The sequence below is a fragment of the Psammomys obesus genome, unplaced genomic scaffold, assembly GCF_907164565.1.
Source record: "Psammomys obesus unplaced genomic scaffold, mPsaObe1.curated_primary_1811, whole genome shotgun sequence".
NCBI classification, from domain to species: domain Eukaryota; kingdom Metazoa; phylum Chordata; class Mammalia; order Rodentia; family Muridae; genus Psammomys; species Psammomys obesus.
Window position 1 is genome coordinate 4,029,657 of NW_026585644.1, and position 12,670 is coordinate 4,042,326.

The following is a 12,670-nucleotide window of genomic DNA, read 5'->3' on the forward strand; positions in this document are numbered from 1 at the left end:
TATATATATATATATATATATATATATATATATATATATATATATATATATATATAAAACCAGTAACCAATTATAACTGAGTAAAGAGTCAGAGGATTTTTATGAATAAGAATAAGGAGCAAGTGAGCCGGGCACAGTCTCACAAATCTTTAATCCCAGCACTTGGGAGGTAGAGGTAGGAGGATCTCTGAATTTGATGACAGCCTGGTCTGCAGCGTGAGTTCCAGGACAACCAGGGCTCTCTCTCTTTCCATATATATATGGAAGTGTGGGAGAAAAGAAATCAACCAACCAAACAAACAAACAAAAAGACTAAGGACCACACCAAGTCAGACTGTGACAGCCTTGAGGGCTGTGCCTCTCGAGACTACTGCATGCACAAAGGAGAAATCAACACCAGGGCTGCAAACGCAATCCGCGAGGAGGTACAATGTGTTTTCTGTCTTATCACCCCAGAGCTGAAGCAGCCTTCGTACTTCTAGTTCAGCTCGCTCACATGACAGAGAATCTGGGTGGCTGTGACAAACAAGGCAGTGAATGCCTTGCCACCAATCCTGAGGCCCTAGTTCAGTCTTCAAGACCTACATGGTGGAAAGAGGGAGCCAACTCCTGCAACTGTCCTCTAGTCACCATGTGCACATACATACACACAAAAGAAAAAGAATAATGAAGTCCCCAGTTCAATGTTCTTCCTGCTTTTATTTCTCACAGGAATGAATCTTCTAGGCATATGTGAGTGTTTTATTGTCTGTAAAAAGCTGAGTGGCATTTCATATTCAGTAAGATATCACAAGTACTGTGGGTGAGATGGAGGATTAAAATCTGGTAGTAGATCTGTGTATTCACTTAACATTTTGGTAAAATTAACCATGGCTTCTGAGAAAGCTACTTCCTATATTTAGGGGAAGCAACTTTCTACGTCCAGATGGGATTTTCCAGATTCCGAAAGAAGTAAATTCCTCGTGGTTTCCTTCCTGGTGTTTTCTTCTTTTATGTCCCATATTCATTCTCCTCCTCCACAACCTCCTGACAGCCTGCACTAAGATCCACGAAAGGTCAAATCGCAAACAGGAGCTTGATATAATGAAAGAAGGGTAGAGGGGAGCCTATACCACCCCCGTAGTCTTGGGCTTTGTGCACAGAAGCAGCGAGAAGGCTGGCACCTTCGACTTGGCCACTCATATATTAATATTCATATTTCACAGGGTATCAGCTTTGGCTGGAGTTTCTAGTAAGTAGATTTATTATGTAAGTGCTTGGCTGTTATTTTAAACAAGCCCCCCCCATCCCATTTTTATTGAAAAGTAAATCCCAGTCAATGACAGCCTTTACCTGAGCGCTCCTAAGCAGCTCTTTAAAGTGGCCATTACGCCTGCACAGGATTTCTCACAGCTGTGCGCTTATCATAAAACATTTAGGGGAGACGGGTAAGATCGGTGCTTCCCTCTGGATTACACTGCTGAGCTACACCAGGATACAGAAGACGTATACAATAAAAGCAAGTACATGTACCAAACCTAATGACTGCAGGATAAGAAGCAACATTTTAGTCAGAAGCCATATCTAATTAATTATCTCCACAACTACCGTTATTTCCTGTGGCCGCTTGTACACTGTCACACTGTCAGGTATACAAAGAAAAAAACTCTCAATGCTCACCCCAGAACCACAGGATGTGGCTTTTTGGCTCCATCGTAATGGTCCAGATTAAAGAATGGGGAAGCATGAGGAGACCTGTGTGATGCCCCTAGTGGAATCAGCGCATCCTGGCAGAACTGGTGCCACTCCCATGCTACTTCCAGTGTCCTACACCTGTCCATACTCACTCGTTTCCCCAGTCCAGGCGGGCAGTAATGTGGCGCTTCACATCCTTCATCCTGTCGTGGGTAAGATGGCCGACTAACACCTGCCGCCGCAGATCCAGGATTTCATTCATGATGTGCCACAGGCGGTGGAAGAGATCGCCTTCATTTCTCTATGGAATGTGTAGACACAGAGATTCAACAGTCAGTCCTCTTGCTGAGATGGAAGGTAACCAAAAGTGTGTAGAGGACCAAGTTCTTGCCATGGTATAGACAGATGCTCCACCAGTAAACTTTCCCGACTTCCTTGTCCTCAGAGGGCCTTGCAGCTCTGTGTCTTGCCACCCAAGCCCCACAGCTCTACTCTCCTGACCAAGCCATCTCAGCTCAACTCCCTAACACAAAAACCCTGTGATCCTTATTCTCAATGTGCCACACCTGGGCTTGGCCTAGTCCCTGCCTGAGTTCACAGCATCGATTTCCTCTCCACTGGCTTCTTCCTTAGCTCTACCTAAACTCTATTTGCTTTAAGGTATGGCCTGACTTCAACTTCTCAAACAGTTTTCCCTGACTACTTGAGCTCGTGTTCTTTTTTTCTGAGTCATGGCTGTAAGCAACTAAAACCAATGACATGGAAACACTGGCCCCCGCTTCTTGAAGGTTGGTCCTAATTCTTCATCAAGTCTTGAATTTGAACATACAGGGAGTGTTCACATTCAAGCACTGATCAGTATTTAGTATGATTATCTGATCAATAGTCAGACTCATAAAAAGATTGACCCTTTCTTATTTAATTAAAGAGATCACACAGCTTCATTATAATCTCTGTCAAAGCCATTAACCCCTGTGGTTTGGTGAAAGAAAAATGGATAAAAGCCACGGGTTCAAATCTAGATATTGCTCTTTCTTTACTGCTCTCAAAAACCTCGAGTACAAGTTCAGTCATCAGTGAAACTGAACAATACTGTTTTTCTGCAATGATATTTTATGGGTTTGTGACCACACCTGTGACAATGGCACAAAGTGAACACATTGACATAGGAGTCTGATGACCATCACGTGACTTCTACCTGTATCACTTCTAGTGTAAAACACTCTAGCAACTCATTAGTCTCTGTGTTTCCTTGTATGCAAAGAAAAGCACAGTGCCCAACCACTGTGGAGTTGCCCTGAAGACAAGGAGTTCGATGAGTGTGAAGAGAAGCACTCACGTTTGGAGTTCCATTATGATTCAGCATGGTTCACAGTGAGCGCCCAACAAATACTGCCTCTTTACCAACACCGAAAAATAGACATCTCTCCACAGAGATATTGGGTAATTATCCCGCATCTTTCTTTGCCGTGAGATCTACTTCTCGTTTCTACAGATATTATTAATAGTCTGTATCCAAGGCTCTCAACCTTCCCAAGGCTGCCACCATTTAATAAAGCTCCTCATGTTGTGGCCACTCCCCAACCATAAGATTATTTTGTTGCTACTGTGTAACTGTCATTTTGCTACTATTATGAAACACAAGGGAAATATCTGACACGCAGGATATCTGACATATGGCACTCAAGGGATCGCAACCCACAGAGAACCACTGATCCATGTGAATAGTAGTGTCAAGTTACTGAGGTTACTAGCCACCAAAAATTCTCTAGAGTTAGAAAATAGTTTTTTGTGATTGGTAAACATATGTAATTTAAAATGCAGTGATGTGTTTTCTGCTGTGTTGATACCTGGTGTTTGAAGGGGCCATCAGGTCCTGAACAGGTCTGACAAGTATGCTGGAAGGGCAGGAAGCTTTCAACAGGAAGTCAGGTCTGGCTCCTCCCAGGCCTGAATCATCCTCTCCCCTCAACTCCTTTCTCACTCTCGTGAGCCTCTTTTCTATCACTGTCTTTTATTACTGCTCCTCATTCTATACACTCTCTTGTGCACCGTTACAAGGGCACGACAGCACAATACTCTTGTAATTAACTGCTCAGGGTCTGTTCCATCCACAGCAGCTGTGCCTGAGCTCCCAGAGCTGGGAGTGAACGAACTCATCGATTTATACGGTTATTTGTGCGCGCTCGCAGAAACGGGCTCTGCTCAGGCCACACAAACAAATAAGCAGAAGACGAAAAACATTTAAGGATGTCTGGATAGGAAGGAAAAATCTAGCAAGTGAGGATAAGTTACATACGAGAGTTATAAAAAGCCAGGTCTTGGGCAGCAAAGGCGAGCACCGTAACCATCACAGGGATAAAGGTAGGCACCTGCTCACACTGTTCAGTAGGATGAACTTATCTTACTCATCACCTCTACTGACAAGGGGATGATGACACAGAAGAAAGCAAAACCTTTCATGAAACTGAAAACTGGCTGGTCAGCTCTTCCTCAAGAAAGAAACTCTGAAAGTGGAAGGGATGTTCCCACATCCCACAGGATGTGCCCTGTTACTGTAAGAAAAGGAGCTGGGCATGGTCGCCCTTGTCTTTAATATGAGTACCAAGAGGCCTAAGAAGAAGAAATGCCGTGAATTCATGCCAGCCTGGGCTTCGCAGTAAACACTTATCAAACAAACAGGGAAGCAAACCAAGTAAAAACAATGAAAAACCCAAGTATATGATCCAGTCATAAAACTATACTTTGTAAAAAAAAACAAAACAAAACAAAACAAAACTGAATTTGTTAAAATTACATTCAATTTGGTATTAAATGAAAGGAGCATATTATAATATTAAACAACTGTATTAAAACAATACTTAGGAATTCCCATAGTATATTGGGCATGTGGCCAAGAGTGAATTGTAGTTTCTTATTTTTAGAGAATGGCTGAGGTTTGATTTGGTTTAAAATAAAAACAGAAAGGGTTTTGGTGGCAGCAAATCCAGAGTTTGACTCTGGCTTTACTGCTTAGTGTGGGACTTGGGATAAATCATCTTTGGTAAGATTCAAGAAGAAAAGCACCTGAAAGAGCTGCCAGGAACAGAGATGTAAAACCCAGCTCAGGGTCTGCACCAGGACTGCTGCACTTCGCCTCACCTTTTTTCCTGCTTGCACTGCTGAATTTATTAAGGGGTTCTGTAAAGGGTATTATTTAAGCCCTTACCAGTACAACCAAAAAGAGCAAACTAGTGTTTCTCAAGCAGGTCCTAGTCTATTCCATGCCAAATGTCTACATACATTACCTTATATACTATCTGCAATCTACAAAACTTATTGCTTTCATCAAACATGTTTGAGTGAAAAGGCTGGTGCTTTGCTCTAAAACTGTTGGGGAGGGCATGGATAGTGCTCTAGACACACAAATGCATGATGAACCAACGCACCACTATAACCAGGAAAAGAGAAAGCCCAACATGATCATGGCACTCTTGTGGCAAGTCAGTCTACCTCCGGGCTGAATTTCATATTTGCTCCTCAAATAACTATTATTCCAGTATCAGAGGCAATGCTGGCTAATCAGCCCCCTCCCATTACTCAGGACAGGGGCCACAGATATCACTTGTAGATTTTGCTCTGTGTAGCTTTTTAAGCCAACCAAGACTGCCCCAGAGAGGATAACCTCAAAAGCATGGAAAATAAGTACACAAGACAAAAGTAAGAAAGTAACTTTGGTCCTCGCTGGCAGTCTTAGCAAAAAAAAAAAAAAAGAAAGAAAAAAAAAAAAAAAAGAAGCAGGGGGAGAAATCCTTGCTCAACTACAACAGGTCACTGATGTACTGCACACGTGCGCACGCGCAAACCACACACACATCCAAGGTGCAACAGAGATAACATTACCATGTTAGTATTTAAAAGATGCACTAGTTTGAATACTTAACTACGTTATATTTAATACAATAATGCTTAGAGTTTATAATTTTTCTAATTAAAACATCGCATACACATAGACATGCACACATGCATGCACCCTAACAGCCATATCTGTGTCTCCCTGTCTCTGCCTCAGAACAGAACCCCAAGGAAGTCCAATCAGTTTACAAGAGCACACCACAGCAACTCTTCTATGATCTGAAAGTATCTTGTGGATTTTTCTAGCAAGCTCCCAAACCACCAGCTGCAAAAGGATAGGGCCAGACAACATAAGAACTAACAAAGTAATTAGTTACCATAGGTAAGGTAATACACACATATCTCTAACCCATTATTGTTCACAGAATTGCCCTCCTTTCCTTAGTAAAGAATTGAAAATACATTCTCTCACTCTAGCTAAGCTTTCATTTATAATCTACTCAAATTACTTATAGAAAGAACTATGATGTGCTGAAATACAGCACCACTAACCTGTATTGAGAATAGATTTTTCTGTTGTTTTTTTGTTTTGTCTTGTTTTTCTTGTTTTGTTTTGTTTTTCAACACAGGGTTTCTTTGTGGATCCCTGGGTGTCCTGGAAGTCCTGGAAGCCTTGTAGACCATTCTGGCCTCAAACTCACAGAGTTCTGCCTGCCTCTGCCTCCTCAGCGATATAATTAAAGGTGTGTGCCACCCAGGCTCTTCATCTTTGAAATTAAAAGTATTCAGAAAATCCAAAACTAGGTCCATATGAACAGTCTATTTGGTTACATGTCCCAAACCCTCTCTTTTATATGCTTGTGGTATTGGAATACAATGCGTAAAACCCATGCCCCATGAGGACAAAGATTATAAAGTAAAACAATGATGACTAAGTAAGATCTGTACCCTTGACTTCCCAAGAAGGCCCGGGACTTGGAGCAAGCTCTCAAGGATTGGCTGATGATTCCTCCTCGGCACATATTTCTTATGATAATTATCTAAATAAAAATCATGCTCTTTAGAAGTCACTTACGACATAGAGTTGTTTCCACATGGTTCCCCAGTCTCTTAATGTTGATGTCATCTCTGTGATGACAGAGTCTTCAGTGGGAATAACCATTTCAAACTGTCTGTGGGATTTAGGGAGACAAAAACATATATATCAGAGACAATACTTTCTTTATAATACTCAAGAAGGTAAGGTGGGAAAGCAAGCCACTCGAGGCATGGCAGTCAGCAGCCAGGATGTGGTTATGTGTCTGAGGAAGGCTATGGGTGAGGGCAGTACAATGAATAAGGGACAGGCCGCTTAGCCTGGGTCAAGGCCAAACAGTGCAGGGAGAAGGAAGAAAACCAGCGTTCCTCTCTGTGGCAGCTTCACCAGAATGTGCATCTTTTAACCTCTCCAACCTCAACAGCTTTTATCTGTCACACAACATCACCCAACTACATCAACTATGAGGTGATTTCTGCCGGTTGGGTGCTAGGACCAGAGGGCTCAGTAGGAGTAAAAGAGATACTGTTGAGCCACGTGGACATATGGAATGTGAGCTTGTAACTAACCCGTAACTCAAGCAGTCAGTGAGCATCCATTAGAGCTCAGTAACCCCTCAGTTATATCATTTGGAACAGGCCAATGAAAAATAGCACATTATTAATACTGCTACCATGCAGCGCAGCCAAGGCTTAAGGTGTCACAGACATTAGGACACACATTCCAGAATGTTCCTCTCTGTGCTTAATAGACTCTTCCTGTTTCTTCTTTTAATGTCAGAAACAAGTATTACTGGTCAGGAATGTATGGCTGTCCTGAAGAGAAATGTCCCAAGAGATATATAGCAGGGACTTGAGTTTGCCCTTTGGTAAGGCGGTTAGCACAGAAGGAGCTTTTCTCATCTCTAGTTTGTTTTGTCAAATCCCTTCCGCTTTTGTATGGGTTCACTACTGCCTCTCAGAAGAATGCAATCAGCAGTATCAAGGGAACCTATTTCCTTTATTTCAAGTTTATCTTTCTGAAGCCAACAGCTCATGTTGTAAAAGGAGACTGCCTATTAAACGTATTAAAAGGAAGATTTCTTCTTAGAACTATGCCGACTGCTCTGCAGGTCTTTTATGATATCATGTCCATGTGTGAACCACTGTCTTTGGGGAAACCCTTGCAATATAAATGAAGAAACTAAAGCCTTGATTCTTCCCTTACTTGAGCTTCATCTCCTCAGTTCTCACCATTGCTAAAAACCTGTCCTGTCCATAAATATCCACCCCCCTTTTTTTTAAATCTAGGGCATAGGTGAAGCTGAAAATGTAAAACTGGAGTTTAGAACTAGAAAGAAAGTAAACAGTATTATAAGCCCTGTGGAGGAAATAGTACTGTTCAAAGAGCCTACACATGACACTTCCCAAAGGCAGAATATTTACTCTGCTTTTGAAGCAGCTGTTGCAATTTAAATGATGAATATTTGGATTCAAAGATATATTACACAAGGCCAAAGAGGAAATAAAAAATGCCCGGGAACTCTTGCCGCTGCATTCAACATTTTAAAAGTAAGGTCTCAGCTGGGCGGTGGTGGCACACACCTTGAATCCCAGCACTGGGAAGGCAGAGGCAGGTGGATCTCTGAGTTTGAGGCCAGCCTAAACTAGAGCTAGTTTCAGGACAGCTAGGGCTACACAGAGACATCCTGCCTTGAAAAACCAAAAAATAAAAATAAAAATAAAAATAAAAATAAATAAAGTGAGGTTTTAAACAGCAAGAATGAAACAACATAGAAGCAGCTTCCCCAATTCATGAACTCTCGTTTAATTTAAAGACCCTTACCATAGCCCCTACTTTGCTCTGAAGACCCCGGAAAGAACCACAGTCTATTCAGTATGTGGAAAGTTCCCTTGGGGTTGTCAAACAAAATGCAAACTGTGAACACAAAACACCATTTAGGCAGGGCAGCTCTTTTGTTAATTTTGTTGTTAATTACATAAACACCTCAGTGCATAGAAATAGTCTACCATAAGTAAGCAGTCTGAAATTATATTTTGTTCAGTTATTCTGGGATGAATGTTACATCAGTTTCATCCTCGGAGGGAGTCAGACCATCACGTTAATTTAAGTTGGGTGATGCCAACCACCCGAAGCACTTTCTCTCAGAAAAACAAGCAGCTGGCGTTCTGTGTCCTTGAACAATTTCAGGACAAAGTTTTTCTCCTACACACTGTAGAGTCCATGAGCAACTGCAGTAACTCCTTTTTAGGAAAGAATCCGTCTACCCTGAGGTCACAGTGCTCTTTAATCTCCGTCAGGCCTGTAAGTCTTCAACTCAAAACCACCAAATTTTGGAATCCCTTTATCCACATTTACAGTTTCTTGAGACTCATGGAGTACAGCAGGGAAACAATGATGAATACATACACACACACATATATATATAGCCATATATATGAGGATTTGGCTCAACAGTTAAGAGCTCTGGTTACAATTATACAGGACACAGGTTCTGTTCCCAGCAGCCACATGGTGGTTCACAGCCATCCATAACTTCAAATTCAGGGCATCAGACCCCAATTCCAGGTACCTGAGACACCAGGATCACATGTGGCGAACAGGCATATATGCAGACAAGCACTCATACACACAAGATAAACTTTTAAAAATTAAAAAAGAAGAACAAAAAGGGGATGTACCTATTTTAAAACTATGTCCGTTGCCACCTGGCATGGCCTTGGTTAATTGTCAGCAGGATACAGACTAGAGTTACTCAAGATAAGAGAGACTTGATGGAGGACTGTCAAGATTAGGTTAGCCTGTGCTATGTCTTGTGTGTGTGTGTGTGTGGGGGGGTGCTATGTTAATTGAGGTAGGAAAACCCAATTCAAGCGTGAGTAGCACCATTCCCTCCCTGAGTCTGGGTGGCTCACTGCATAAAAGGCAGGAAAGTCAGACCAGCTTCAGGGAGAGGCAGCAGGGAGTAAGATGTGGGTAGCTGTTCAGATGGACACTTAAGGGGTGGGTGGGCCAAGTCAACGCCTCCTCCAGAAGACAGCAACCTGGAAGGTCTGGGAAAAGCAGCTCAACCAGAGCACAAGACAAGCACGTCAAAATAACAGCGATGGAGATGTTCAAGGACCCTAATCAGGATGTGAATGAAGACTGACAACACCAACAGTTGGATGAAAACAATTAAGACAGGAAAGTAGAATTTAACAAAGAATCAGAATCACTATAAAGGAAAGCAAACCTGAAACAAAGTTGGACATGAAAAGCTCAAGATGGGAAACAAGAGTTTCAGAGGAAAGTCTCGCCAGCAGATTAAAACTATACTTGGAATCTGCTATCTTGAAAAATTACTAAAGTTTTCCCAAGTATTGGCATATATGACATACAGCATACTAGTATCCTAGATTCTTTAGCATTTATCCAATTAGGTAAATGCAATGTATTTCTAGCATAAATTCTCAATGACTGGCTGATGTTTGTTCACTGAACAGTTTACAGAAGGTGAATGAAAATCATCCATTTGAATAATATCTCTGGAAACTTTCTGGTGAAATGAAATTTAAATATATTATTTATTGTGCTTTTAAAGTTCAAATAAAAAGTTGCTATTTCTCTCACACAGCCTGTATATTTTGGCCATCAAGTGAAAATTACACTATAATTCAGAGATGACGCCTTGTGACATTGGCACCAAATACATGTGTCAAAGCCTACCTCAGAGCAGATTGCGTACTTGTGTTAACTGCTCAGCACCAGGCATGTTCCACTGTGGCATCTCATTTGATTGATGTCATCCTGACAGCTGCTTCCAGTCAGTTCAGAAGAGGACAGGAACATGTTTTTAAATACCAAAGAAGTCCTCAGTGATCAATGAGGTCCATCCAATATCATTCAGGCATGTCAGATGTTTTGTTTTGTAAAACTAGATATTTAAATTTTATGCTGAAGCCAGGCATGGTGGCGCATGCCTTTAATCCCAGCACTCAGGAGGCAGAGACAGGCAGATTGCTGTGAGTTCGAGGCCAGCCTGGTCTGCAAAGTGAGTCTAGGACAGCCAAGGCTACACAGAGAAACCTTGTCTTGAAAAACACCAATTAATTAATTAATTCATTGATTAATTAATTAATGTTATGCTGAAATGCATATAAAGGGTTCTTTTTAAAAAATGCATAGATATTAAGTGAGTTTATGATTTTTCTGTTGGGCCACATTTGTGGTGATCTCTGACAGGATGTGAACCATAGGTAAAATAGAAAAATAGTATATAAAGTCACACAAGAATAGTATTACGCTCACTTTGGAGAAGAGATGCGTTTCTTGTTTTTATCCTTTTGAGCCAGAGCCTTACCCTGTGGCTCTGGCTGGCCTAGAATTCACTGTGTAGATCAGGCTAGCCTCAAACTGACAGAGACCTGTTTGTTTCTGTGTCCTGAATACTGGGATTAAATATAAACGACCACACCCAGCTTTGTTTTTAATCTGTTATTATTGTGTGTGTAGGAGCTGAGGTCACGCATGTCCGTTGGCACACATGTGGTGCTTAGGGGACAGTTCTGCACAGCCAGCTCTCTTCTTCTACCTTTGTGTGGCTTCCAGAGCGAGAGGTGGAGCTCAGGCTGTTGGGTTTTCTCAGCAAGCACTCCACCTCCTGACATCCTGCTGGCCGCAGGCTTCATTTCCCTAGAAGCAGTGGTACACCAAAACAGTTCCTGGGCATGGAGGCTCCGTGCCTCACCATGTCAGGGGCTCAGGAAGGACCAGTTTCCCTGTCTCAGATTAAGCAAGTTGCAGAATGGACGGACCATGAAAAAGACATAGTACCCTAGGAGCACCCATGGCTCTGCACCCAGAAATGGGTTCTCCAGTTATCTCTATTTGCTCCTCCCTATCTCCTTATCAAACAACAAAGACCAAGGACTGATCTGTCGTTCTGTAAGACTATCTTGGACTTTCAGTTAGATAGTCAGCCGCTGTGGCAAAGCCTCCCAGCTATTAACACAATTCCTTCTTACCCTTTGTTCTTCACGCAGGCATTTTTCAGGTGAACATAGCTGGAAGGAAATATACCCTGGAAGATAAAAGATGAAGGTTGTGGTTTAGCTGTCTCTTGAGGCCAGCTGTCTGATGAATGGTTTGCATGAAGCAGTTATAACCATGACAATATCAGGAGCAGCAAAGCACCTGCACACTCTATGGGCAAAGTGCAATGTGGCATAAATCCTGATTTTCTAACCCCCCATTACCAACTTTACACACTTAGAGATTTTCTATGTATAACTGAAAACAATCAGATCTCACTCAGCAATGCATCCTTTTTGTTTCAGTTACTTTATCTTTGCAACAATGTCTGGCAGGGTAGCCTTGTCTAACCTGAAATTTACCATGTAAACCAGGCTGTCCTTAAACTTACTGAGCCTTCCAGATGTGCTTTTTCAAAGATGATTTATAGCTCTGGGCCACTACTTTGCCTAGGTAAACAAGTATGTTCTTTATAAATCAAAAATAAAAAGCAACCAGTGACTCTGTATAAAAACTGTGGTTTAACAAAGGAAAAAGAAAAAGTCCCACCTACAATGTTGCTCTTCTTGGCTATTGTTTTGAGACATGGCCTCACTGCAGGACAACCAGTGAGGGACTCACTAAGTAGTCCAGGTTGGTTGTCCTTGAACTCAGCAATGGTTTTACCTCAGTCTCCCCAGTGCTGGGAACAAACATGTAACATCAGACAAGGCTGAAAACTATGTTACAATGAAGAATTCCAGCTTACAACAGAGCTCTGTGAGAAAGCACCTGTCTGTTATACATGAAGCCATGGGTTCAATTCCTGGTATTATCAAAAACAAAAACTGGACTAGTCCGATGGCTTAGAGTTTAAAGGTGCTTGTAGCCAAGACCTGAGATCAATTCTATATATTCTACAGTAATAAATAGGAAGAGAATGTTTTAAATAAAATGTATATTTATAGCAATACAGCAAAATTAACAAATAAAGCAAATTAATAAACAAAAAATTAAATCAAAATTTATGAGATGAGATGGAAGTGACAGAGAAATCATAATAAATTTTTCAGAAATTTGTCTAGATAATTAAATATCAAAGCTATATTTGCATGTGCCCTGCAGATGTCCAAA

General features: G+C 41.6%; 1 protein-coding gene across 5 annotated transcripts in view; it reads right to left on the minus strand.

Moving 5' to 3' along the window:
- Nucleotides 1-12,670, minus strand: part of Dock4 (dedicator of cytokinesis 4) — a 381,158-nt gene that overhangs the window by 197,506 nt on the left and 170,982 nt on the right. For all 5 annotated transcript variants that reach the window (XM_055624110.1, XM_055624087.1, XM_055624080.1 and 2 more), the window contains exons 4-6: nucleotides 11,551-11,606; nucleotides 6,584-6,680; nucleotides 1,827-1,975 (exon numbers count right to left, since the gene is read on the minus strand). In XM_055624110.1, coding sequence (XP_055480085.1) covers nucleotides 1,827-1,975; nucleotides 6,584-6,680; nucleotides 11,551-11,606 — 302 coding nt within the window. The remainder of the gene's footprint in view (nucleotides 1-1,826; nucleotides 1,976-6,583; nucleotides 6,681-11,550; nucleotides 11,607-12,670) is intronic.